This window comes from Cricetulus griseus, chromosome 3 (genome assembly GCF_003668045.3).
Source record: "Cricetulus griseus strain 17A/GY chromosome 3, alternate assembly CriGri-PICRH-1.0, whole genome shotgun sequence".
NCBI lineage: Eukaryota > Metazoa > Chordata > Mammalia > Rodentia > Cricetidae > Cricetulus > Cricetulus griseus.
In genome coordinates, this window is record NC_048596.1 from 187,410,648 (window position 1) to 187,438,613 (window position 27,966).

General features: G+C 42.1%; 1 protein-coding gene and 1 long non-coding RNA gene across 2 annotated transcripts; one reads left to right on the forward strand and one right to left on the reverse strand.

Moving 5' to 3' along the window:
• Positions 1-182: 182 nt before the first annotated feature.
• Ddx19b (DEAD-box helicase 19B) lies at positions 183-23,189 on the reverse strand. The gene is made up of 12 exons (XM_027406018.2): positions 23,036-23,189; positions 18,205-18,253; positions 16,892-16,945; positions 15,934-16,069; positions 15,566-15,658; positions 13,632-13,734; positions 9,976-10,090; positions 8,984-9,161; positions 8,428-8,665; positions 5,231-5,393; positions 4,638-4,829; positions 183-4,224 (listed from the first exon to the last, which is right to left on the reverse strand). Exons 1-12 carry the CDS (start codon positions 23,090-23,092, stop codon positions 4,163-4,165), a joined length of 1,440 nt encoding a protein of 479 aa, XP_027261819.1. The 5' UTR covers positions 23,093-23,189; the 3' UTR covers positions 183-4,162.
• On the forward strand, positions 23,165-27,547 carry LOC118237906. The gene is made up of 3 exons (XR_004769280.1): positions 23,165-23,289; positions 25,361-25,730; positions 26,221-27,547. It is a non-coding gene; the product is annotated as an uncharacterized LOC118237906 (long non-coding RNA).
• The last annotated feature ends 419 nt before the right edge of the window (positions 27,548-27,966 follow it).

A 27,966-nucleotide genomic window follows, 5' to 3' on the forward strand; every position in this document is an offset into this window, starting at 1 on the left:
CTAAAGCCACCACAGTCTGAAGGCCAAGAAAAGTATGTGCTATCCTCATGTGTCTGTGTCTTCACACTACGTTTTCAAAGCTGTTCTGGGGAAGCCCTATCTCAGCTAATAGATAAAAAAAAAAAGCAGAGTATTAGGTTAATCTCATGCCCCCAGGGTTCTTTATGGAAGACACCACAATATCTGGTCAACAGAATACAGAATATTTATTCTCAGGCAGAGAAAAAAATTCATGCAAAATTGCAAGAGGTTCCCAAGAACCAGGTGTCTCTAATGAGGATCAAGAGAAACTTTAAGAGGGTCCCTTAAATCTTCATTACCTTGGATGGTGTAGGTAAAGGAAGCAATCAGTCCAATTTTATTACATTTGTGATGTAAGAATTTCTGAAGCTGGGCATTGGTGGCACACACCTTTAATCCCAGCACTCAGGAGGCAAAGGCAGAGGCAGAGGATTTCTGTGAGTTCGAGACCAGCCTGGTCTACAAGAGCTAGTTCCAGGCCAGCCTCCAAAGCCACAGAGAAACCTTGTCTAGAAATACAAAAAAATAAAAAAAAATTCTGAATGTACTGCTAGGGCTTGATGTTGACTCCTTGGCCTCCAGACCTGGTGGTTACACCTGTTCTTCAGACTACCCAACACTGGCTATTCTGTCACAGCAGGAGAGTGGAATATGACACAGTCAAAATCTAATCACTGGGTCTTGGCACTCCTGCCTAGAATCCCAGTGCTCAGAACGCTGAGGCAGAATTGCTTTGATTTCCAGGCCAGCCTGTGTTAAATAGTGAGATTCTCACAATCAACAACAACAAAAAACCATTTTATTCTGTGAACCTTGACTTTCCTCTTCCACACCTGGCCAGGTTGAACTCCGTCTTCCTAGTATATCTCTTTTAGCTTTGTCAATTGACTTTGGAGTTAAAAAGTACAAATATTGCTAAGGCTGGCCTACATCTATGTAACCAAGATGACTTTGAACTCAGCAATTCTCCTCAGCCTCCTGAGTGCTGGGATTATAGATATGCACCACTGTACCTAGTACTTTTTATTCTAGTCTTTTGCTTTCTGCCATAGGCTCTCCTGTAGACCAGGCTGGCCTCAAATTCTCTTTGTAGCTAAAGATGACCCTGGACTCTTGATCTTCATATCACTCCCTAAACGATGGGATTACAGGCATGTTTCACCATTCTAAGCTTTAGTCTTAATATTTTTGGGCTAGATTCCTCTTGTCACAAGACTGCTTTCTCATATTCAAACCCCACTCCTGCTAATGCTGAGATTGACAGGTGTGGACCATCACTCCTGCTAATGCTGGGACTGACAGGCGTGGACCATCATTCTTGATAATGCTGGGATGGATAGATGTGGACCATCACTCTTGGTCTGTAGCCCTATTGCCCTATTTATGTCCTTCCCCGGCCCCCTCAGATTAGTAGGATGTTATCTACAGACTGAATTTACCAGCAATGACCTTTATCTGGCTAGTTAGCCTGAATCCCGTTTTACTGCAGTGGGGTAGGAGGTATGTGCCTGTTTGTGTCCCTCTTGCAAGTGAGCAGAATCCTGGGTCAATGGAGATTTCCCAGAAACACATGTTAGAACAGTACCAATTGAAATAGACTTGACTAGGTAATAATTAGCCTAAGGCAAACATGTGACTTCACTTAATAGCAACAACCACAAAATGCTACTTCCTTCTTATAATCATTAAAGTCTTAGTAACAAGAACACATCATAATTAACATCAGTAAAAACTATGTCTCACCTTTAATCCCAGCACTTGGGAGGCAGAGGCCAAATTCAAAGTCAGCCTGGTCTATTACAGAGCCAGTTCCAGGATATCCAAAGCTATAGAGAACCCTGCCTCAAATAAACAAAGTCTATGTCTCAACAATTGATTAGACCTTATGTATACAACCAATAAATGATACTCGGAACAGAATACCTCAGTATGGCATGATGGTGCACACCTGTAATTCTAGCACTCAGGAAACTGAGGCAGGAATCTGTGGAGTTTGAAGCAAAAAAAAAAAAAAAAAACAAAAAAAAAAAAAACAAAAACAATAAAACCTATTGTAGATAATGAACATCACAAAACTTTTCATTAGACAAAAACATTTCTTTCCCTGAGCGTCTCTCTTCTTTCCCCGAGTTTCTTTGTTCTAAGGTTCAGTTTATCATTCCATAGATACATAACTTTATTGAAATCAGTCAAAGAATCCCTGGGCCCAAGGCTTGGCAAGCTCAACATATTCTTAGACTCCTGACAGGCTAAGCTGGCCCTGGGGGACAGGTGATGGCAGGAATGAGTGTGGACCATGAAGGTCTATGGCCCACAGTGACATTCCAGAATCATCCACAATTGTGGGGCTTACCTTTTTAAAAACATGTGTAATCCTTTGAGTCCTCCCAAAAAATTATTTAAACTCAAACTAATGCATACACTTCACAGACATCATGAACCCAGCCAGTGAATTCTCAGAGGTCCAAGACACTAAGTTAAGACCAGGTGAGCTACACTTCCACCAGAAGCCACTGGAGAGTCTGCAGCACAACTTCCCCATCCTCCTCTTCATACTTAGGGAGAGGCTACACGCTTCTTCAAGTATAGTCCTTGTTTTTAGTTATGTCAGGTTTGGTTCACAGGATTTTGGGAAAACAAAAAACTTCTTCTCTCCTTTTAAGACTCCTAAGATAGATCAAAGTTGGCCAGGAGCAAACAAAGAGTTCTATTCAGTCAAATGCCCAGGTGATGGAGCTGGCCTTAAGATATAGGAGCACAGAAAATGCCTCTTCCATGGCTGGTAATAATAATAGTTCAGTGTAAAGTGCTTACCTAGCATATGTAAGGCTCTGGGTTTGAGTCCCAGCACAACACATACATTAAAAAAAATCCTAGAAAGAGGAATCACTCCATGTCCAAGTCAAAGAACTGAAGATGATGCCTTCTGGCTTGTTTCGTTTCTGCTGTCACTTTGTGGGCAGCTATGGCCTAGCCAGGTGTGAGGAATTCTCCATTTCTATTGTTTGCATTTACTACTCTACTCACAGGTGCCAAGTAAGAAAGGAGCAAATGCTTGGCGATTATTCTTGTCTTGGACAGATAAATGGCTGTGGTCCATCTTGTCCCTCATCACACTCCTTTGTATTCATTCCAGGCACTGTGAACACAGATGATCAGAATCCCTTTAGAATCAAGATGCCCAATGTCTGTAAGCATTCCCTAGCTCTGCAGAACTATCTTTTGGAACTGCATGCAAAGCAAGAATTTTTGACAACTGCTGATCATGTCTAGACTTGCTTAGATTGAAGCTGCCCATCAGAAACTTGAAGCTACAGTATCCACTGAGTATCCAAATCTCAGGTACCCTTTTATTTGTCTGGCACTACTAAGGGTTAAGGTGATGTTACAGATGTAAAGACGATGATGCAAGTAACCCATGACACTTTTTGTGTGATGACTTTTCCACGGGTCTTGCAAAAGTATGAGCCCAGAACCAACTAATAACCAGATTTTTACTGCACATAGATTGCTCCCTGCTAAAAAGAACAGGTTATGTTCCTGAGGCACAAACCTGAATAGAGAGGCCCCAAAGGCATTTTGGTCCAACATAGTAAATTTCTTCCTGGAATGAGTTAGCAGGGCTCTGGGCACTCAGCTTAGTCATAGCAACCAAGTCCTAAGCAGCAGCTCACAGGCCAACTCCTCATGACATCCTCTTGACACTGTCTTACATATCTAACCTACTGGGCCACTCTGCCTCTGTGAGCCCTCCTTTCTCTTGTGCTGTCACTTCCACAAGGCTGGTCTGCATACTCTGAGTCAAAGAACAGCTAAAGTTTGTCATAAGGAATCGTGGGCATATTATCTAGACTAGGTGATGATGGAGAAATACTGGCCAAAAAAAAAAAAAGACGGAACTTCTAAAAGGTAAATTTCTGTGTATTCATGCCTAATCTTCCAAAGTTGTGTAAACAAATTTTCTACCATCCCCCATCATTTGCACAAATTTCTGTCAAGTCCAAACGTAATTCTGAATGAGGTAGGTAGTCTCTACTCAGGCCTTGGTCTTTGAGGTGCCTGTCAAGGCCTTTGCCATGAAAGCACTAGGCTCCCAGGCAGGGACAGTGCTGAGGGTGGCGCCAGTCGCTGGTGAAGCTTCTCAGTTGGCTATTTTCTCGATCTCATCCAAATCATCTGTGTCCAATCTTTCTATCTTCTTATCTGAGGGAAAAACAAATTGGAAGACCACCGTGGACGACCATGGAAATGCATGCAACAGACAGAAGTCATCTAGAACAAACAGCAAGACAGGTAGTCTGGGGAAGCGCTTAGCTGTGGGACAATGATTCTTCCTCCAGGCACAAAGCAAGCTTCCTGAGCCTGAGCAGCTGGCAACAGGTCCCTGGTCACTCACACTGACTTCCCAGGAAAGTGGTCAGGTTCTCCTAGCTTGGTGCCAGGGCTCTGGTACTCCAGTGCCTGAGCCCTGAATGTGCAGGTGCTCTCCCTGACAACATCCAGGTGGAGACAGCTATGAAGGGATCTCAGAGCCCACCTCAGGGACAAAGGAACCCTCCCCTCTCCCATGCTCCCCTCTGAAGAGGGTTCCAGGCATAGCTAACTCAGGGACTCACTAAAATGCTCCTGGATTCTGTTGAGGATATTCATGCTGTGCTTGCTGTCAACCATGTTTACTGCCAGACCCCTCTTGCCAAAGCGGCCAGTGCGCCCGATGCGATGCAGGTAGGTCTCATTGTCTGGGTTCCCGTCCTTGTCCACAGGAAGGTCAAAATTGATGACGACAGACACTTGTTCAACATCAATACCTGCACAAAGGGGTTGAGGGGAGGCAGGCAGGAGACAAAGGGGGCCACCGTCAACCACACGCACCCACTTCCACTGGAGACATGGTCACATCTGGAGGCAGGTCACATCTGGGCTGTGGGCACTAAAGAGGACACCTATAGGACTATAGCTTGGGCAGAAGCACAGAACTCTGGCAGAAGAAAGAAAGCGAGTGTCTGGAAGCCTGAGTGTCTTCCCACCAAGGCAGGACTGCTGGCTTTGGCTTCTTCCAAGTGTTTCTTACTGCCCAACGGGAATTAGTCTCCCACAAAGCAATGTCCCTAAAACACTCCCACCTCTGTGAGACCAGGGATACAAGCAATACTCTTGCTCACAGGGCCTGGGACCCCAAGCCTGGTGAACGGGGCCAGTGTCTGCTCACCACGGGCACACACGTTGGTGGTCACCAGGACCTTCTCTTTGCCTTCCCGGAAGCGCTCAATAACAGCTGCCCTCTGTTCCACCATCATTTCTCCACTCAGCAGAGCCACCTGGTGGCCCTCTTTGGAGAGCTCTGCTGCCAGCCAGCTAGCTGTTTTGCGGGTCTGGAGTGAAAAGAATTGTTTTTAATGAAGAGACCTGTAACATAAAAACAAAAACAGAAACAAAGAGACCCACAAAAAGGTGGTTTGTGGCCTATATGGTACTTATGGCTCTGATGAATTCAGTGGACTGTCCAGGCTTAAAGCTTTCTCACATGGAGAGGTTTCAGAAAGATGGCAAGACCAAAGGGGGGTGGGGGAATAAAATAAAATAACAGAACTGGAATAAAATAATAATCTGGATATGACAGTACCACTGCGCCTGAACAAGATCTAATCAAGATCAAGTCAGTCAACAGTTCAGAATGTCTGAAACAGGTGTCCATGAGCCACCATCCCTATTGAGGAACTACTGATAACTGACAGATGCTGAAGAAGGAGCGTCAGCATTTCATTAAGGGTGTGGTCCCTGTAGGTTAAGCATACTCACTGGATCACCTGGCACCTGTGAATATACAGGCTGCATGAACTGGGCTCAGTGAGTTGTATAAGAAACAAAAAAGGACATGAAGTTCTAAGGGAGACCTGGAGGAGGGAGTCAGGAGGAACTGGAAGGAAGCAGTAGAGTATGAATATGATCAAAATACACTTTATGCATGCATGAAATTCTGAAATAATAAAAGCACTTAAAAATCTTTGCCTAGGACTGGAGAGATGTTTCAGTGATTTAAGAGCACATAATGCTCTTGCAGGGACCTGAGTTCAGTTCCCAACCCCTACATTAAGTGGCTCAAAACCACCTATAACTGCAACTCCATGAGGGACCTGCACACATGAGCACATATACATACCACACACACCACATAGCAGATCACACCAGATTAAAAAAAGAAATGGCTTAAAATGTTTTCCTGCATGGAATTTTGGTCATATAATGAACTTGGATGAACTTTTAACTGCTGTTACTTTTTCATGTAAGACTATTTCTAGCTAGGCATGGAGGTGCACACTTTTGATCCCAGCACTTGGAAGACAGAGGCATGTGGATGTCTGTGAGTTTTACGACAGTCAGCACTATACAGAGAAACCCTGTCTCGAAAAAAACAAAGACCAGCTATATCTCCATTTCTGAATATTCAATGTTTAAAAAAGTATAAGAAAAAAAAGTATAAGCATGTCGGGAAAATGACTCAGAGCATAAAAGGGAATGTTAGAACAATCCTGACAACTTGAGCTCACATCCAAGCTGATGTAAAAGTCTAATGCACACACTTACAGGGTAGGGAACCTGGAGTATAGACTGCAGCTGCAAACAACAGGAGAGACCCTGCCTCAAACATAAGGTAGAAGATGAAGACCCATACTGTAAGATCTTCTCTAACTACGTCACAGTGCTGTTCACATACACACACATACACATGAATTTACTTCTTAGGTTGGTTTTTCGGGCCAAGGTTTCTCTGTGTAGCCCTGATGTCCTGGAGCTCACTCGGTAGAGCAGATTGGCCTCCAACTCACCGAGATCTGTCGGTCTCTGTCTCCCAGGTCCTGGGATTAAAGTCATGCACAACCAAGGCCCAGCTCATTTATTTATTTATTAGACAAGGACTCTCATTGAGTATCCATGGCTGGGCTTGAACATCTGCCAGAGACATCTGCCTGCCTCTGCAGCCTGCTGGGATTTAAAGTTATATGACTGGCCACACTTGTTATTTTTTAAAATTTATGTAGTGTTTGAATAGGAGGGTAGGGGTGGAGCATGAACATGCTACTGAGCACATGAGGAGGTCAAATGATAATACTCAGGATTCAGTTCACTTCCCACCAGGCAGATCCTGGGAATCAAATTCCGGTAGTGATGCTGAACAGCAATCACCTTTACTCATTGAGTCTTCTTGGTGGCCTAAGTAGTTTACTTATTTTTAATTTTTATTATATTTATTTAGTAGGTATGTATGTGTGTACACAGGCAACATGTGGGCTCTGGGAATTAAGCTGGGGTTATCATCGGTCATCCACTGAATTGCACTGAAATCCAGGGCTGGAGAGAAGGTTTGGTGGTTGAGTACACTTGTTGCTCCTACAAACAACCAATACTTGTTCCCAGGACCCCCCAGTTCCAGAGGGATATAAGGCCTTTCCTGTTTCCACAGGTACCCACACACATATGTGCATACAGATACATGCATATAAACATATCCATTTTATAAAATTGTATAAACAAGACATGGTGGTGATGCTTTTCATCCCCACACTTTCAGAGGCAGAGGCAGAGGCAGAAGGATCTCTGAGTTCAAGGCCAGCTAGGGCAACACTGTGAGACTCTGCCACAAAAAAAAAAAAAATAATAAAAAATAAATAATATATATTATATATATATATATATATATATATATATATATATATATCTCAGGATTTTCTTTCTTCCTTTCCTTTTTTTTTTTTTTTTTTTTTTTTTTACTTTTTGGAGACAGTGTTTCACTGTGTATGTAGCCTTGGCTGTCCTGGAATCAGCTGGCCATGGACTCTTAGAGATCGCCTGCCTCCTGAGTGCTGGGGTTAAAGGCATGCACCATCACCACCTGGCTTTGGTATTTATTCTGCTTTGTTTTTGTGGTGCTGAATATCAGTTCTAGAACAATGCATGTTAGTCAAATATGCTACAACTGAGCTACATTGCCAGCTCATTATTTGGGATTTGGATGTGGAGATTATCCTTTTTTTATTTTATTTTTTTGGTGACAGCGTTTCTCTGTGTGTAGCTCTGGCTTTCCTAGAACTCACTATGATCCACCTGCCTCTGCCTCCCAAGTGCTGGAACTAAAGGCACGTGCCACTACTGCCCAGAGGGAGGATTTCTTTTAAAAGAAATCTTTAAGTGTGCTCAACCAAATCAACGATAAACTCTAAAATCCACAGTGACTATTGCCCAGGCAGGTGGATGTGGACTGTCACTTCCCTTCATTGCAATAGTCCTCCTCAGCTGAGCAGTAGAGATGACTGCCTCCCAAGGTGCCAATGATAGTCCTATTCACTGACCTACAAACAGCAGGGAAGAAAAGTGTGCATCCCCTGCAGGCCTGCAGCAGCTACTCACATGGCAGAAGATCATGGCTTGGGCGATGGTGATGGCCCCATACAGGTTGCACAGGGCCTGGAACTTCTCCTCTCTGTTATTGCAAAGGACATAATACTGTTTGATGGTGTCCAAAGTCTCCTCTTCACGCTTAAGTTTGATGATGTTGGGGTCTGGGACCACCTTCTGGGCAAACTTCCACACTGAGTCTTCAAAGGTGGCAGAGAAGAGCAGCATCTGGCAGTTTCTGGGCAGCATCCTGCAAGTGGAGGCCCAGGCACTTTGCAGGACTCCAATGGTTTGGTCAGAAAGAACACAAGCCCAGCCTCTGCAGCCTCGGTGAGCTGCAGCCCCAGCAAGCTGAGTGGGATACAGAGCATCCAGGGGAGGGAGGAGCAGACCCAGTGTGGCACTGGGCTGAGTGAGGGTTCCAGCTCTCCCTTTTCAGCCCAGGCTGAGAGCACGGTGAGAGCATGTGGAAATGGCTCATCACACAAATACTGCTGCATAGACCAGAGCCAAGAACCCAAAGATGCAAGAGGAGGCTTTGGCAGTTCCTCCTGGCTCCAATTCCTACCTCTGGATGCGGATGCTCTGGTCTTGGTGGCCCTGAGTTGCTATCATCACGTCAGCCTCGTCCAGAACAAACACCTTGATCTTCTTGGGGTCAATGAACTTCAGCTTGGAGCACCAGTCCAGGACGGTCCCGGGGGTGCCAATGACAATCTGCTCACTGACCTTCTGACCTCTGTCCACTGTGAAAAAGACATATTTTCTTCAGGTTTTCCAAAGGAAAATCAGTTCTCCAGCTTTCCACTCTGAGATAGTTTGTAGCTACTTTGTATTTAATACTATTGATTTTCTGTTACTATTTTAAGGAAAGTTTGGATGCCACTTATAATATCTAATGGACACAGTTAATCAAATTTAGAATTAATGAAATTATAAGGGTGTAACAAAACATGATAAAATAAAAAAGGAGTTAGGTATGGCAGTGGACTTCCTTAATCCCAGTACACAGAAGCCTGAAGCAGGATTGTAGGACAAGACTTCAGCAACTAAAGAAAATTTTGAGTACCAATGGGCAAGGGTAAAGCAGATGTTAGTTTTCTAGGGAACTGTTAATTGTCGTAACAAGGGCATTATATTATATAATGTCCATATGAGGTGCATACTGAAAGACTTAGGAAGAATGAATTACAATAAGACAATTACTCTCAAGCATTCCACAAAAATGTATGAATGCTGGTCGGTGGCGCACGCTTTTAATCCCAGCACTCAGGAGGCAGAGGCAGGCAGAGTTCCAGGCCAGTCTGGTCTACAAAGTGAGTGCCAGGATAGGCTTCAAACCTATACAGAGAAACCCTGTCTCAAAATACCGGAAAAAAAAAAAAATGTACAAACACATCAATAAAGAAAATTCGGCAAATGTTTAGTTTCTGAATCAGGGTGGGAGCATACATGTGTTGACTGAACTGATTTAACTCGTGGGTATATTTTGAAGTTTCTCAAAGTTAAAAGAAGTTATTAGATTTATTTATGATCTAGTCCCATATACTCAATACTCACATTTATTGCCTCGAACAGCATAAGCTAGCTTCAGTTCAGGGTAAAACTTGCCCATCTGTTCAATCACTTTTCCTGTTTGAAGAGCAAGCTCATAGGTTGGAGAGAGGCAGAGACACTGGAGAGAAAAGAGTACAGAATGAGAACTCCTGACTGTCTAGTCCAGGAGCCTCCACATTAGAACCTACCCATTCATCTGGGTCACAGGAAAAAGTATGTGCAGGAGACAAGGTTTGTCTTCATAAATTTTTTTTTGGTTTTCAAAACAGGATTTCTCTGTGTAGCCCTGGCTGTCCTGGAACTCACTCTGTAGACCACAATGGTCTTGAACTCTCAGAGTGAGTACCTCTAAGTGCTGGGATTAAAGGTGTGCACCACACCACACCACACCACAGCCTGGCTATACAAAATTTAATTTTTACTTATATGTGCATTTTGCCTTTATGTAAGTCTGAACCAAGTATGTGCTGTGCCCCAAGAGGCCAGAAGAGGGTTTCAGGTTCCCTGGGACTGAAGTCACAAATGGTTATGTTATATGTGGGTGCTGAAAGTTGAAGCCAGGTCCTCAGTAGTCTGAGTAGTGTGCTTTTTTTTTTTTCCCCCCCTGAGACAGGGTTTCTCTGTAGCTTTGAGGGCTGTCTTGGAACTTGATCAGTAGGCCAGGCTGACCATGAATTCACAAAGATCCACCTGTCTCTGCCTCCAGAGTGCTGGGATTAAAGGCGTGCCCCACCACCTCTCGGCAAGCAGTAGTGCTCTTAACTGCTGAGCCATCTTGCCAACCACACCATTTCACTTTTTAACTGCTGGGTCGTAATGAAGGGACCAGCTTCCCTTTCGGCAGCCATAACAGCCGAACACGTGCTTGCCATAAACTTGCCTTGGTCAGATGCCTGCCTTGTGACAAGGAACCAATCAGAAGTTAGTTAGTCACTAGAAAGTCAGATGCCTGTCTCGTGACAAGGAACCAATCAGAAGTTAGCTGGTGGCGCTATGCTTTATGACCCTGGGTGTGCTTTACGTACAAGCGCACAGTAATGACGTACAAAGCATAGCAACCACCCTGGGAGGGCCTATGGGCCATAACAACCAGTTGGCCAATCAACACAGGGCAAGCTCTCCAAGCCTGGAGGCACACCAATAGTGAGCCTGTGCATACCCCTAGATACTCCCCTTACGCTGCCCTATAAGATCTCTTGGGAGGCCTTAGGAGCTGTCTTTGCTAGCCATCCACTATGGCGGGTGGGTGAAAGACCCGAGCTAACATGGGGTTAGCTCATTAAATTACAATAAAGCCTCATGCAGTGTGCAGCAAGCTCTTGAATCCGCCTGGTGATTGGGGTGACCGCAGACGTGGCCTGGGACCCCGGATACCTGAGTTTTCCGGGGGTCTAACAGTAACTAGAATTACTAGTGGTCAGGCTATGGCTAGGTAAAGACACTTGAAAACAGAGACTGCCAGCCAGGAATTGTAGCAAACACCTTTGATCCCAGCACTGAAGAGGCAGAGGTAGGTGGATCTCTTGAGTTCATTGCCAGACTGTTCTACAGAGTGATTTGCCAAGGCTTCATAATGAGCTTCACAATGCGAACCAATTTTGAAAAAGAATGGAAGAGCTCGCGCGCGCGCACACACACACACACACACACACACACACACACACACACAAATGCTAATGCTTCCTATCGCCTTTTATAATGGGATGACATCATGCACATTCAAGGTTAGTTTCCTTTCCTCAATTAAACTTAGTTGGAAACGCCCTTACTGACTCACCCAGAGGCATGTAGATATCCCAGGGGATTTTAAATCTCAACAAGTTGATGAACAAGGTTGTGAAATTCCAGTTAAGATCAGCTTCTTTTTCATTTAGAAAATTCTCAGAACTTTCTCTTCTTTTCCTTCTTCCTTTTTGGGGACAAGGTCTTGCTACATAGACCAAGCTGACCTCAAGATGACTAGGTTATCCTTAAATTCAAACTCAACTTATCTCCACCTCTCAAACTCTCAGATTACAGGGCTGAGACCCCGGAGGCCTGAGTTTTTCCGGGGGTCTAACAGCACTACAGTGAGGAGGAGGAGGGCGGCCCTTTCTGAAAAACTGATAAAAGCCTTTTGGTTTAAGACGAGTGTATAATGAAAATTTCATAGCTATATAGAATGGAATACTATCCAAAATTTGAAAAAAAAATAGATGGACTTAGAGAAGGTCATACAACCTTAAAGGAAACAAATACACTTTCTCTTTCACGTGGGGATTCTAGCCTATAATGTCTATGTGTAAACAAGCATACATGTGGAAACAGTATAACATGTAGAAAGGAAAACAAGAAAGGTAAATATTGGATAATAGAAGGACAGAATCCAAGTAACAAATTTTAGGACCGCCAAGGCTTCATAATAAAGAGACCCTGTCTCAAGAAAACAAAACAAAAAATACGATAATCAAGTGTTAATGACCTGGGTTTTATTCCCAGCATTCACATTGAGGTTCACAACCTTCTGTAACTCCAATTCCAAGGGATATGATGCTTTTTTCTGGCCTCTATAGGAACCAAGCACACACTTGGTGCACAAACATACTAACATAAGCAACATTAAAAAAAAAAATCTAGGTGGGTGGTGGTGGAGCACGCCCTTAATACCAGCACCTGGGAGACAGAGGCAGGCAGATCTGAGAGTTAGAGGCCAGCCTGCTCTACAGAGTGAGTTCCAGGGCAGGGTCCAAAGCTACAGAGAAACCCTGTCATGAAAAGCAAAAAAAAAAAAAAAAAAAGTCCATTGTAAAGCACCACAGTTTCAGAATGATTCTCTATGTAGCCCTAGCTATCCTGAAACTCACGCTATAGACCAGGCTAGCCTGTAACTCAGAGATTCACCTGTCTCTGTCTCCCTAATGCTGGGATTAAAGGGATGCACCACCACCACCACCCCCAGAATGATTTTTCTAATTGTATAAATCTATTGAAATGTAGAATTTGGGTTTGGCTAATATCGCTGCATAATGATTTTTATCTGAAAGTATTTTCAATAAAGGTTTTTTTTGAGGGGGAATATATATACATATATATTCCAGATTATAATTCCATCATTTACCCTCTTCTGTTTCCTCCCTCCAAACTTTCCCTTGTACCTCACCCATTGCTTTCTTTCAAATTCATTACCTGGCTGGATGATGGTGGCACACGCCTTTAATCCCAGCACTCAGGAGGCAGAGGCAGGTGGATCTCTATGAGTTCAGGACCAGCCTGGTCTACAATGCAAGTTCCAGGACAGCCAGAGATAAACAGTCAAACTCAGTCTTGAAAAACAAACAAAACAAATTCATTGCCTCTTTTTTCATTAACTGGTGTGTGTATGTTTTCCTAAATACATAAGTATAACCTGCTCAGTCTAGTTACTTCTACATATAGGTTTCAGGGCTAACCATTTAGAAAGAGAAGAAAAAAGATAGGGTTTCACTCTAGCCCAAGCCAGCCTGGAATTTATGCACATGCTACTCTCAAACTCATAGCAACCCTCCTGCCTCTGCCTGCCATGTACTGGGATTACAAGTGTAAATAACCTTGACTATCCATACACTGGCTTTTAGTCCAGGAATACTGTTATCACCATTAGCCTATAAGCTAGTAGGAAACCCAAATTTCCAAAGACTTACCTGGGGATAGCTGTTTGCAGGCTCTACTTGGCTGAGCATGGCCAACACAAAGGCAGCTGTTTTACCAGTACCAGACTGAGATTGGGCAATTAAGTTCTGTGGGCTGCACAAGAAAAAAAAAGTTCAGGAGCTCCACCATCAAGTAAGTTTTGAAAAGGCTAGAGAGTTAGCTTAGTGTTTAAAAGCACTTGTTGCTGTTGCCAATTCCCAACACCCACATGGTGGTTCACAACCATCTGTAACTCCAGTTCCAGGGGATATGATACATTCTTCTGACATTGTCGGACACCAAGGAAAGCAAGTGGCACACATACATTCATGCAGGCAAATCATACATAAAAGAAATTTAATTTTTTTTTCAAAAACAGAAGTGAATAAAGCTTAAAAACTGAGTTTTTAGTCAGGTGGTGGTGGTATACACCTTTATAAACATCTTTAAGCCCAGCACTCGGGAGGCAAAGGCAAGCAGATAGATCTCTGTGAGTTCAAGGCCAACTTGGTTTGCAAAGTGAGTTCCTGGAAATCCAGGGCTGTTACACAGAGAAACCCTATTTCAAAAACCAAAAACAAGCAAAAAAGCAATACAGAGAAACCCTGTCTCAGAAACAAAAAACAAAAAACCAAAATCCATTATTTTGTCAATTAATAGAAGCTAACAAAAATACAAATTAAAAAAAAAAAAAGGAGTAGACAAAACTTGAGAAAATAAATGTCTAGAGCAGGGAAGTCTTCTCATCACAAGTAGAAATAAGAAATTTAGGGAGCTGAGGATGTCTCAGTTGGTAGACTATTCCTCTAGCACGAAGGAAGCCTTAAGTTTGACCCCCAATATTGCATAAACTTGGCATGGTGGTGCATGCCTATAAATCAAGCACTTAGGAGGTGAAGACTGGGGGATTAGAAATCCAAAACCATCAAGTCTGGAAAGAAGGCTCTATATTTAGAAGTGCTTGCTGTTCTTCTAGAAGATGTCAGTTGGTTCCCAGCACCAATAGTCTAGGGGATATAGCAAATTCCCTCTTCTGGCCTCTGAAGGTACCTGCACATGTGATGCATACACTCAAACAGATGCATTAGAAAAAAAAAAAAAGTTGCCAGGCGTTGGCAGTGCATGCCTTTAATCCCAGCACTTGGGAGGCAGAGGCCAGCCTGGTCTCGAGAGCGAGTGCCAGGATAGGCTCCAAAGCTACACAGAGAAACCCTGTCTTGAGAAACCAAAAAAAAAGAAAGAAAGAAAGGAAAAAAAAAAAAAGAGTCATCTTCAGCAACATAAAGAGAGTTTAAGGTCAGCCTGGGCAATACTGAGATTTTGTCTCAAAACAACACTTACTGTCAACAAAATCAACCTCATACCTCACCAAAAACAAGCAAAAAACATCAAAAAGATCTATTAGGAGACAGATACACGAAAAAAATAATAAAATGCTAGTGGTAGAATCTAGGTAGTTATGGGCATTTCCTACAAAATCTGTTCAAATTCACTGAATGTCTTAGGCTTTTCATAACAATATATTCAGAGTAAAAAGAACAATTGGGGACTGGCAAAATGGCTCAGTAGATAAAGGTGCTTGCTGCCAAGGCTGATGACCATAATTTGATTTTCTAGGAACCACATTGTGGAATTCAAGAACTGACTCCCTCAATTTGTCCTCTGATCTCCATATACATACCATGCTGCACGCACGCACGCGCGCGCGCACACACACTGCAATAAAATCTGTTTTCAAAAGCCAGACAAATAGCTGGTATACATTTTCTTTTTTTTAATTGCTAAAGCTGGCCTTGAATTGACTTTATAGCTTGAGCAGACCTTCAACCTTTCATCCTCCTGCCTCAGCTTCCTAAATATCTGGGATTATTAGTCATGAGCCAACAGGCTTAAATTTTTTTAAAAATAGTAAATGATAGATTTGTAGTTTTATCGAGTTACGTACGGTTCAGCAAGCATCAAAGGCAATGCATTCTCTTGTATTTTGGATGGACGGTTGAAACCCATAGCATAGACTCCCTGGAGAAGCTGTGGTTTCCTAGAAAAACCATTAAAGATTAAAGTCACTTAGATTGAGGAACATAGCAAAGTTTATAGGAGATTTTTTTTTCTCTTTTTCACTGGTACACTGAGAACTAAACACAATGTGCAAATACAGCTAAAGCTTTTACAGATTGCCTGAACATTGTACTTAACATCCTGAAGTACCTAAATGCATATTATTACCTCATGTAGGCAAACATACGCTGTACGAGAAATATGTATAACCAGGCAATGATCTGTATCTGAATGCAGAAAGCAATGGATACTCACAGGCGAAGCTCTTCAAAAGACTTCACTGAGTAGAGAGGGGAGTTTGGGTCCCTCTGCAGAACTTCTACTTGGTTGGTGTTATCCACAAGATTGCTTCTGATGAGTTTGTTGAGTAAAGACTGAGCAGCTCTGTCCTCTGCGAATAAAGAGGAGAGGAGTGTTTAAAGTCCATGAATTTGGGGTACTGGAGAGATGGCTCAGAGGTTAAAAGCACTGGCTGCTCTTCTAGAGGACCTGAGTTCAATTCCCAGCAACCACATGGTGGCTCACAACCATCTATAATAAAATCTGGTACCCTTTCTGGCATAAAAGTGTACATGCAAACAGAATATTTTATACACGATACAGTCATAGGTATTTGAAGTAATAAACTGGGCTTCCTAATTCACGTACATTAGTTTTGATTTTAAAATATAGTAAAAAATGGAAAATTTCTCTGAAATATAAACCATTAATTTCTTTATATACTGATTAAATTGAATTTTATCCTAGCACTGTAACACCTACTCATTGTCAACCCAAGTTGGGTCTAACAGTGAAGCCTCATGCTAGCAAGGAAACAAGCTGGTCCTAGGACCTGCTGGCCAGCAGTCTGGCTGCATTAGTGAACTCCAAATTCAATAAGAGACCATCTCAAAAAACAAGGTGGAAAGACCATTCATGGTGACACTGGCTTTTAATCCCAGCACTAAGGAACACACACACACGCACACACCTACACCTACACCTACACCTCAAACTGGTTGTGGTGGCAAATGCCAATAATCCCAGCACTCAAGGCAGAGGAAAGAAAATTACCACAAGTTCTAATTAAACTGCATAGAGTTCCAGGCCAGCAAGGGCTACATAGCAAGATCTTGTCTGAAAAACACTTAGTAAATGAACAATAAAGTAAGCCTTGTCATAACTTTATTCTAGAACATAGAACCTCATTTACATAGCTGGAAGGCTATATTACCTTTCTCTTCTTCATCTGTTTTCTCTGCATTAACACTGGTTTTAACAACAGCACCTTGATCAGATACAAAGTAGATGTTATTCAAAATCTTATCCCATATCTAGCAATCCAGACAATTCTAATTCTAGGGGGAGAAATTATCAATTTTTTGCAACAAAACAAGCCATTACTAAAACAAATTTATTCTCTCTAAATAAAGTTTAGAAGGTCTGGAGAGATAGCTCAATGATAATGAGCACTGACTGCTCTTCCAGAGGACCCAGGTTCAATTTTCAGGTCCAACATGTCAGCTCACAGCTGTTTGTAACTTTGATCCAGGGAACCTGACACCTATGGCAAAACACCAATGCACATAAAATACATAAATTAAAAATAAAGTTTAGAAACACTGCTTATGTATGATTATTTGCCTTGTACTATTTTTAAAACTTGCATAGTTCTGCCACAGCATTGACATTTCTGAAATAGTATAGAATGATGACCACAACAACAATGATTAGAAAGCATCTTTGTGCTCAACAAAGTACCTGCAAATCATATTGCCTTTTTTTTTTTTCTTTTGTTTTTTGAGACAGGGTTTCTCTGTGTAGCTTTGGAGCCTATCCTGGCACTCGCTCTGGAGACCAGGTTGGCCTCGAACTCACAGAGATCCGCCTGCCTCTACCTCCCAAGTGCTGGGATTAAAGGCGTGCGCCACCAACGCCTGGCTGCAAATCATATTGTCAATGTGAACACAATGCCACAAAAATTCCATGTATGTAAATTATTGACTAACAAATATATAGTCAAATAACATTGTAATTATGTAAAAATACACATAAGATTGTGTGTTCAGAGTGAGATAAATGTTAATATTGCTCTGATCTTGGTCTTTGTTTGTTTTGTGGTTCTTGGGAACCTAGGGCCTTGTTTGTATATGTAGGCAAGCACTTTACATTAAGCAAAAGTCTTACTGCTCCACCTTACATTTTTAAACAGATATAAATTCAGGTTGATATTTAGAACATGTAAACTGACAAGTTGCTCAAACTTTATGTGCATCCCACTACAAATCAAAGACAAGTTAAAAAACAATCATTCCTGTCAATATAGCCCTACAGTAAGCAATAAACTGAATAATTTACATGCTAGCTAGGTTATTCTCATTCTTATATTAAACATTCTTTAATTATACAACCCAGTTTATTGATACCCAAGTCAAATACATATCCTTTGTCTAGTATAATGCACTAATTTTCCAGGTAGTTGCTATATCAAAATAGAAATACCAAAGAGAAATCACATTTCTTTTCAAACTATCTTTAGTTACTCACCATTGGCATCTGGTTTGATTTTCTCCTCCTTAAGATGCAAGTTGCTCAACTAAATGGAGAATGGGGGGATGGAAAGTGTCAGGAAAATCAAATAAAAGACTGTGAGTCAACAGAGCCTCCCTAACTAAACTGGAAGAACTATTCTCAAGACTTACTTGCTAGGCATATTCAGTAGCAATGATTCATTAGCTTGTTCTACTGGGTTCCTTTTACTTTCAAATTGTTGAAAGAAAATAACAAAATTTCCCATAAATACAGCAGTAGGAAAGAAAAAAAAAGATTATATAGTAGTCCCAACCTCACATTTCCTAATTACAATTTCTATGAAGAATTATAATTTGTAAGCTTGCTTAATGCTTTGTTTTACAAAGACTTTCTCGGTAAGATTTTGTCAGAACTGTCATTTTCTTCTGTCCTGAAAGAAAAGAAATGCAAAGACCGGGGGAAAAAAATCAGTCTCACTTTTGACAGCCAATACCCAGCAGGAAAGATTACAAAGTAGAGCAGCAGTGACCCATCATAGTTATATGGCTGGGTAGGTCCCAGCCAGACCACAACAGCTAACGTGCAGCCTCACATTCAAGCTGCTTTGTACTGGGTCTGACATTATAACTATAAATTCTGAGAGCACTGCGATACCAGGCACAACCAAAATTAACCAAGACAGGTTCAGTTAGGACTAGAAAAGAAGAAACTGATCAGAGAAATGTTCCAAGGCAATAATTAACAGGACTTTGTCAAACAGTATAAATTAGAAATATCCTGGTATGACTTATATCCACCCATAAGGATGTAAGTATCTTAATAGGGGGCTGGAGAGATAGCTCAGCAATTAAGAGCACTGGCTGCTCTCCCAAAGGTCCTGAGTAGTGACTCAGCTACCAGCTAGTAAAGGGTATAAAGAATGAAAAAATCTAGGCTGGAGAGATGGCTCAGAGGTTAAGAGCATCGAGTGCTCTTCCAGAGGTCATGAGTTCGATTCCCTGCAGCCACATGGTGGCCAACAACCATCTGTAATGAGATATGGTGCCCTCTTCTGGCCTGCAAGGACACATGCAGACAGAACACTGTATACATATAAACAAATAAATCTTAAAAAAGAAAAGAAAAAGTTGTTTGAATTGGTAGCTAGATACAGATGGAGGAGCCCCATTGGTGTTACAGAATAGTAGGAACATATGAGAGACAGTAGACCAAGGAGATTAGCAGAGAGAACAAAGGAAATCTTAAAACATAAAAATCCTTCATTCAGGGGCTGGAGAGATGGCTCAGAGGTTAAGAGGTCCTGAGTTCAATTCCCAGCAACCACATGGTAGCTCACAACCATCTGTTATGAGATCTGGTGCCCTCTTCTGATGGAAGCAGAATGTTGTACACATAATAAATAAATAAAATCTTAAAAAAAAAATCCACCTTAAAAAAAAAAAATCCTTCACTCAGCTGGGCAGTAGTGGCACATGCCTTTAATCCCAGCCCAGGACTCAGGAGGTAGAGGAAGGAGAATCTCTGAGTTCAAGGCCAGCCTGGTGTACAGAGTGAATTGCAGGACTGATTCCAAAGCTACACAGGGAAACCCTGCCTCAAAAAACCAAGGTAGGGGAGGGGGCTAGTTTACTGGTCATGGTTGTCCATACCTGTGATCTCAGAATGCAACAGGTGAAAGCAGGAGGATTAGGAGTTCAAGACCATCCTGGACTACATAGTAAGTTGAAGGCTAGCTCTTGCTCCATGAGACCCTGTGTCTACGAGGAGGAGGGATGTAAAGGAGGGAGAAGAGAGTATATTCAACAAAAGAGAAAGGAAGAAGGAATCCTTCTGAATGAGATTGATAGCAAATCTGCTGTTTCTCCTTGTCCCTACAAAAATGAGCTGTACTCTAAAAATAGGAGGGTCTGGACAGTCCAGCTTGAATCACACTAAATGTTATGAAAGAAACAGTTAATAGAATGCTTAATGTAGTTGAACATCTTTTTTTTTTCCCCACATGTAGTTGGACATCTTGATATAAAGACTACCAGCATCAAGCTAAGGAGCGAGCTGATAATAAATGAACAAGCAAACCACAGGCCAATTAAAAACTCCATGAAAAACAAGTTTTATCAAGTAAGTAAGGGGATGGCCAAGAAGACTCAGAGGGTAGACATCTGCCACCACACCTGAAGACTTGAGTTCAATCCTCAGGACCTACATGGTACAAGGAAAGAAGCAATTCCACCAGTTGTCTTCTGGCTCCCATATTCGTGCTATGGCAAGACCTCCCCTCCCCACCACACATACACACACACACACACACACACACACACACACACACACACACACACACACACACACAAAGCCAGATACATGTAATTTTAAAAATTTAAAGAGCTAGTCATGGTGGCATATGCCTTTAGTCCCAGCCCTTGTGAGGCAGAAGCAGGTGAATCTCTGTAAGTTCAAAGCCAACCTAGCATAAATAGTGAGTTCCAGGACAACCAGGGCTATGTAGAGAGACCCAGTCTCAAAAAAAAAAAAAAAAAAAAAAAAAAGTACTTAGGAAATAATAATATAAATACAGAAAGTCCATTTAATTAAAAGATAACATTTTAATCAAAACTGGGATCTTGGCCTGGTAGCTCAAACCTGTAATCCTCAAACTGGGGGAAACTGAGGTAGAAGGACTGCTGAAAATTAAATTCCAGGGGAGGGGGTGGCTCAGAGGTTAAGAGCACTGGCTGCTTTTCCAGAGGTCCTGAGTTCAATTCCCAGCAACCACATGGTAACTCCCAGCCATCTGTAATGAGATTTGGTATCCAAGCAGACATGCAGAGAGAACACTGTACACATAATAAATAAATATTTAAAAAAAAGAAGAAAATTAAATTCCAGTTGGGCTATATAGTGAGTTAAAGTTTGTAATATATGCTAACATACATAAAATTACATGCAATCAATAAAATTGTCTTAATTTTTTAAAAGAAGTGCAAAAATAAACCCCCAAGGCCCAAACTGTTCAATTAATGAATGGGCCAATAACCAAGTAGATAATCCCCCCCACAAAAAAAGAAAAGAAAAAGAAATATGAGGCTGGGAATGTAGCTCAGTTGGTAGAGTGCTTGCCTACCACACAGGAAACTCTTAAGTTCAGTTCCACAAACTGCATGAACTGTGCATGACAACTATGCATTCCTGTAACCCCAGCACTTGGGAAATGTTAACCAGATCAGTTAATGAAGCCAATACAGAAATCAGTACAGACATTAACAAAACAAAACTGATAATAGAACATGATCCAGCTATACCACTCTTGTGTATTCAAAGGATGAAAGACAAAGTCAACATACTACAGAGATACTTACACATCTGTATTTATAGCTACACAGCCAGGAAATGGAACTAGCCTAGAAGTCCATTCATAGATGAATAGATAAAGCAAATGTGGTATACAAAGTGGAATTTTATGGAACTATAGAGAAAAGTGAACTCATGTTACCTGCACAAAATGAGTACAACTGGAAATCATTATGTTAAGCAAAATAAACCAGACCAAGGAAAACAAACACATGTTTTTGCTCATAATGCAAAATTATATATATTGGTGTTTGTACACCTATTTATCTGTGTATTTATAGGTCACAAAACTAGAAAGGAGGTCATGAGGGAGGAGGAAGAGGTCTTATGGTAGGTGGGAAATAAAGTTAACAGGAAAGCAGGAGGGAGGCTACACAGGTGAAGAAAGGGAACCCAGCTGGAGGGAAGCCACCCGAGGGAGAGTAAGGGAAGGACAAAGAATCATACACATATGTATAAAGATGCTATGGTGAAACCTAGCACTTTGTATATTAATTTTTAAAAAGGCTACAGAGAAACCATGTCTCAAGGAAAAAAAAGAAAAAGAAAAAAGAACACTTTTCTCAAACAGGGCACAGTGATGCAGGCCTGTGATCCTAGCACTCAGGACATAAGAGACAGAGGATCAGGAGTTCCAGTCAGTCAGTCATTCATACATACATACATACATACATACATACATACATACATACATTCATTCAAGGTCCTCTGTCTCAGAAAAGAAAAAATTAAAAATACCCAAATAAGTGAACAAAGTCCAAAACACTACTTCTCTTTAAACCATGTGGGTAAATAATTATATTACTATATATATTATAATAAAAGTTTTAAGCTAAACTAAATATTTTTTCTTTCAGGGTGGCCTTCAACTTGAGGCAATCTTCCTGCCTATGCCTCTAAGAGATATGATGAGAGGTGCCAGATCATGCCAGGCTGAAACCTTTACTCTTTACTAAAAAAAAGTTAAATCGGACAAATACTTATTCTTGGAAAATACACAGATATATGTACTGAGAGTCACATTCAAATCTCTACTAAATTTCAGAATGTTTGTAAATTACTTGTACATAGCAATATTTAACTCACGTCTTGCTACAATGTATCAGGCTAAGAAAAAGAGCTAATCAAGAGAGGATTTACTGCCAAACCAGTCAATCATCCAGCACCAATAACCCAGTGGGAGGAGTTATAAATGAGTAAGACATGGTCCGTGAGCCCAAGAAACTTGTATCTGAAGCTACATAAAAATTGCCATCCGAGGTTGTGAGTGCAATCGATTATCAACCCTGATTCCAGGAAGACAGGCAGATGGCTGGATCACCCAAATTGAGTTTATACAACGTGGGAGGGGCTGGGTAAGCAAAGCCAGCTTTGGGGCCAAGTCCCATTCCCGCCAGGCTCCTCCGCCCTGCACCGAGCAACCTAAACAGTGTCTTTCCAAGAGACCGCGATCCTGACCGGCACTGGTCCCATGGTCCTCCAGCGGCTGGTGACAACTCACCGACTCAGCCGCGGCTTCCTGTTCGTCCACCGCTAGGGCCCATGAATCCGTGGCCATGGTCCCCAGTGCCGGGGCAGTGCTGACAGGCTCGCCCGATTAGGCGGCGCGGCCGTGGGCTCAGGTGGGTCGCGGCGAGGCCCAGCTCCGCCCCGGGGGAAATCATTCACTGAGGCGCAGACGACCGGAAGCGGCGCACCGCGGTGTCGTCAGAGCCCGCGTCAGCTCTGCGCCCCTAAAGTCCTGGCAACTCTAAGGTAGTCTTCAGGTCCCCGCCTCTACCACTTCGCTGCAGATTGCCCTACTACCCAACTGAGGTAGCCTAGACTAAATGCTCTCTGACTAAAGGAGGGAAATCACCTTCACACCCAGCATGGTGGTATAGAGGGGCTCATATAACTATTACATTCAGAATACATAAGCAAGCAAATAGCTGTTTTAACTTTTCAGGTTATTTAAAATGCCTCAGCTTACTTAGTGTCTGTTCTTATCAATTTAATAAGATTTCTAAGTATTGGCAATCAGTCCTGTGAAACAAAGATCTGTCCCAAATTGAGTTTTGAAAACACCAAATTCTTGATAAATTGAAAATTTTGGTAAAATATCAGAAACCAGAAAGAGTAAGTCAGTTTATCCAACCAATCCAATTCAATCCCTGGTGGCAAGAGCCATTTAATAAGGAAATATATGGATTTTGGAATCATCTATGCCTTCTTCGGATGGCCAGCTCTCCTCTCCTATGTAAAGGCTGTGTAGCTGGAGTTTTATTTATTTCGTTTTGGATAATTACAAAAAAAACTTGCTTATTTTATGTGTATGAGTGTTTTGCTTGCATGCCTTTGTGCACTATATGTGTATCTGGAGCCCAGAAAAGTCAGAAGAGGGCATTGGATACCCAGAAGTGGAGTTATGGATAGTTGTGAACTATCATGTTGGTGTTGGGAATTGAACCCAGGTCCTCTGCAAGAGCAGCAAGCACCCTTAACCTCTAAGCCATCTCTTCAGCCTTAGTTTTGGATAATTTTTATTTTATTTTGGTTTGGTTTTTTGAGGCAGGGTTTCTCTGTGTAGCTTTGGAGCCCTGGATAATCTTTAAGAGGAGGAAATAGCTCTAGTTTTTAGAATAGTAAAATAAGGACTGAAATACTTGCTTTCCCCTAACTGGGATCAAATAGGCCTTTATCCCTGGCTACTTCTTGGAAGGAATTGGAGAATTTTCTTGGAACTTTATGAAAACATTTTACTAATATTACATGACAAATTAATGTCAAGCAATGGTGAGTACGTAAGGATGGTGCAGGCAGAGGACAACCAAGCACAGGCTGGGAGCCATGACCATATTGCGAGTCAGAAGAAATCCTGGGGAAAAATCAACTAGAAAAAAATTTGAGGTTTTTTTTTTTTTTTTTTTTTTTGTATTTTTCAAGGCTACATAAGGTTAAGAAATTCCAAACAAAATAAAATGAAGTTAAACATTAAATTATGCAAGATGCAATATAGAATAGGTTCTCCTTGCTCAACAAAATGAAACAAACTAACATAGGTGTGTGTACAGAATGAAAGTCATCAGAAACACATCGACGACTATTTAGGAGAGGTTTTAACTCACAGTGATCTGCTTGCCTCAGTCTCCACATGCTGGGATTATAAGCATGAGCCATCACTCCCATCTGAAATTTCGTTTTGAATTCTGAAATTATTTTCCTTGTGCTCATTTTCTTTTGAGACAGAATCTCAGAAAACCAGACCCAAACTAAAAAAATTGTACAAGTCAAGCATGGTGGTGCAACCTGTAATCCCAGTACTTGAGATGCTGAAGCAGGAGAATAAGGAGTTGGAGATCAACATGACCATCTTATTTAAAAATAAATATAACTAGGGCTGGAGAGATGGCCCAGAGGTTAAGAGCACTGGCTGCTCTTCCAGAGGTCCTGAGTTCAATTCCCAGCAACTATATGATGGCTCACAGCCATCTGTAATGAGATCTGGTGCCCTCTTCTGGCCTTCATGGACACATGATGCAGACTGTATACATAATAAACAAATAAATAAACCTTTAAAAAATAAACAAAACAAACAAAAAACACCTTAATGTGGTGATACAATGCTTTAATCCCAGAACTCTAGAAGCACAGGTAGGCCAGCCTGGTCCACATAGTTCCACGCCACCCAGGGCTACAAATAGTGAGACTGTCTAAAAAAAAAATTGTTTTTACTTCAGATAATGAAGGGAATAATATTTAACAAATACCTCAGCTTCTGGGGGATAGAGGGAAAATTAATGAGTGAGGGGATGAATGTGACCTGATGTTCTATGCTCTTACCTAGGCTCCTACCACTTGGCTTAAGAAATAAAACATGAGTTGGCTGTGTTGGTGGACGCCTTTAATCCCAGCATGTGGGAGGCAGGGGCAAGCCCTGTGAATCTGAAGCCAGCCTGGTCTACAGAGTGAGCTCCAGGACAGCCAAGGCTACAGAGACCCTGTTTCGAGAAACCAAAAAGAAAAAAAGAAATAAAACATGCAACTGATCTCTTGCCTAGCAGCACATGCTAGACCCTGAATGTATTTGAAAAACCTCAAAAGTTCTTGCATACCTCAAACACAAAATTTCAACTGAAGCATCCTCAAAGCCCAACCAGGTGGTTCTCTCTTGTAAGAGCTGCACTTGGAAGGTGGAAACAAAGATCCAGTTCAAGGTCATTGTTGGCTATATGAGTTTGAGGATAATCTAGGCTAGTGTGATATTTCTGGATATCAACAAAGGAAAGAACAAAAACACCTCACGGGGGGCACAGCTATCCTGAATTAAATTTCGGGTGTTAGCCGGATGGTGGTGAAACACTTCTTTAATCGCAGCCAGCACTCAGGAGGCAGAGGCAGGTGGATCTCTGTGAGTTCAAGGCTAGCCTGTTCTACACAGCGAGTGCCTGCACCCTGCTTGAAAAAACGGCAACTCCACCTGTAATAAAGCTGAGCAGTGTGAGACTCCTGAGAAGGGCATGGAGAAAGGCCCCTTAAACACTTTAATTCAGCCTCCTGTATTTAATACCACGTAGCGGTTGCCAGTCTGTTTCCTAATTTATGGTACGAGACACCTGGGTTCTGAGAGATCCCAAGGACCTCGGGCCTGGTGCTTAGCTGATGGGGCAAGACTCATTTACTGTCTTCTCCCTTTCTTTCTTGCAGTGAGGAAAGCACCTAAAGGTACAGAAGGAGAGCTACCTGCACAGATACTCACGCCACTTAAGGTCAGGGAAAGTGGATTCCGCCCTTGGGCTCGGGCTCGGCCTCGACCCGGCCAGCAGCTCCGGCCACCACGGCTCAACATGGCGGTTAGGCTTCCTCAACCGCCACTCACAGTCCGAGCCAAGCCTAAGCTCCATTGGCTGAGGCTGCGAAGTCGGCTCCTCCTAGCCAATCAAAAGAGGTCAGGGAACTGCTCTTGCTTGCGCATGCGCACTTGAGAACTCTTGCCTCCAAAGACCCATGGAAACCTCCTGCAGAAGGTCACTTGAAGTCTCGAGTTTGTCATTTGTTGCTGAGTTGACCACTGACTAGAAATCCCTTGACAATAGTACAGTGTCTATTTTTTAGGAAATGCTAGCTGGAGCCCGGCCCAGCCCTCCGGAGGCAGAGGCAGGTGGAGCTCCGTGATTCGAGGCCAGCCTGGTCTACAAAGCAAGTTCCAGGACAGCCAAAGGCTACACAGAGAGACCCTGTCTCAAAAAAGAAATGCTGATCCCAGCTGGGAGTAGTGGCACATGCCCTTTAACGCCAGTGCTTGGGAGGCAGAAACAGGCAGATCTTTGAATTGGAGGCTATCCTGATCTATATATTAAGTTCTAGGACAGCCGGGGCCTACACAGTGAGACCTATCTTCACAACAAAACAAAAAAAGACATGGTTTTACTATGAAGTTGTGAACAAAAAGTACTGAAAGGAGGCTGAGTGTGTAGATACTAGTTGACTAATTAGATATAATTTCAGTACTGTGGAAAGACTGGACTGTTGCCGGTCCAGGGACTAATTACTTTGAGCTGTTTCTAGCCCTCTAGAAACAGCCCTTCTTTACCCATTTTTGTGTTGGACCTAAACTCTTGTACTAATAGATGGAAACCATTTGGAATCTATTAACTTAGCAGACCAACCCAAAAGCTAAGGATGCCATCAGATAACATCTTGGACTTATAGAAAAGCTTTCCCCACCTTGCTATATTCACCTCTCTGATATATCCACCAATGTATTTTTAAATTGCCTTGATTTATGACTTCTTTGTTCTGTATAACTAATGAAACAGTCTCCATGTTGGAATATGTAATTTGTGGTTTTCTCTTCTGTGAAAAGGGGATACTAGCAGACATAACAATACAGTTTAAAAATTAAACTTTGTGTGGAATGTTTAGTGTAATGCTTTGTCTATTAATTTTTGTTTGTTCGTGTGATATTTTGAGATAGGGTCTACTGCAGCCTAAAGGTGTTCTTGAATTCCCAATCCCCCTGCCTGTACCTCTCAAGGCTGAAATTATAGGTGTGGGTCACCATTAAAGGCTTTCCTCTGAATGTTGACTGTTTAGAAAAACAAATGGAGAGCCAGCTGTCCTGTAACTTGTGTTAGGTCATTTCTACCTCTTCACAACCAAGAAATTGGGATAAGAAGGACAAATATAAAGCTATGCCTGGTGACACAACCTACTCTGGGGGCCGGGACAAGACTGAAAAATCAAGGCCAACCTGGACAATTTATCCAGACCCAGTCTCAAAAAGAGAGAGCTGGAGGTATTGGTAAGTGCTAAAGTGCTTTGGGGGCAGTTAAAGCACTTAGTGCAGTCCAAAGTACCGTTAAACAAGAAATACAAGTTTATTTGCGGTAACAATAAGAACATTTGATTGGTTCACACGTGTAACCCTAGCACTTGAGATACAGGGTGGCA

Bases quoted from the DNA above. Each gene is read 5' to 3' on its own strand.
- Ddx19b (XM_027406018.2), bottom strand. From the start codon at position 23,092: ATGGCCACGGATTCATGGGCCCTAGCGGTGGACGAACAGGAAGCCGCG. The intron at 9,162-9,975 runs GTGAGTATTGAG...TCTTTTTCACAG, and splicing joins TGCTGTTCGAGGCAATAAAT to TGGACAGAGGTCAGAAGGTC. The intron at 8,666-8,983 runs GTAGGAATTGGA...CTCCACTTGCAG, and splicing joins CAGAGCATCCGCATCCAGAG to GATGCTGCCCAGAAACTGCC.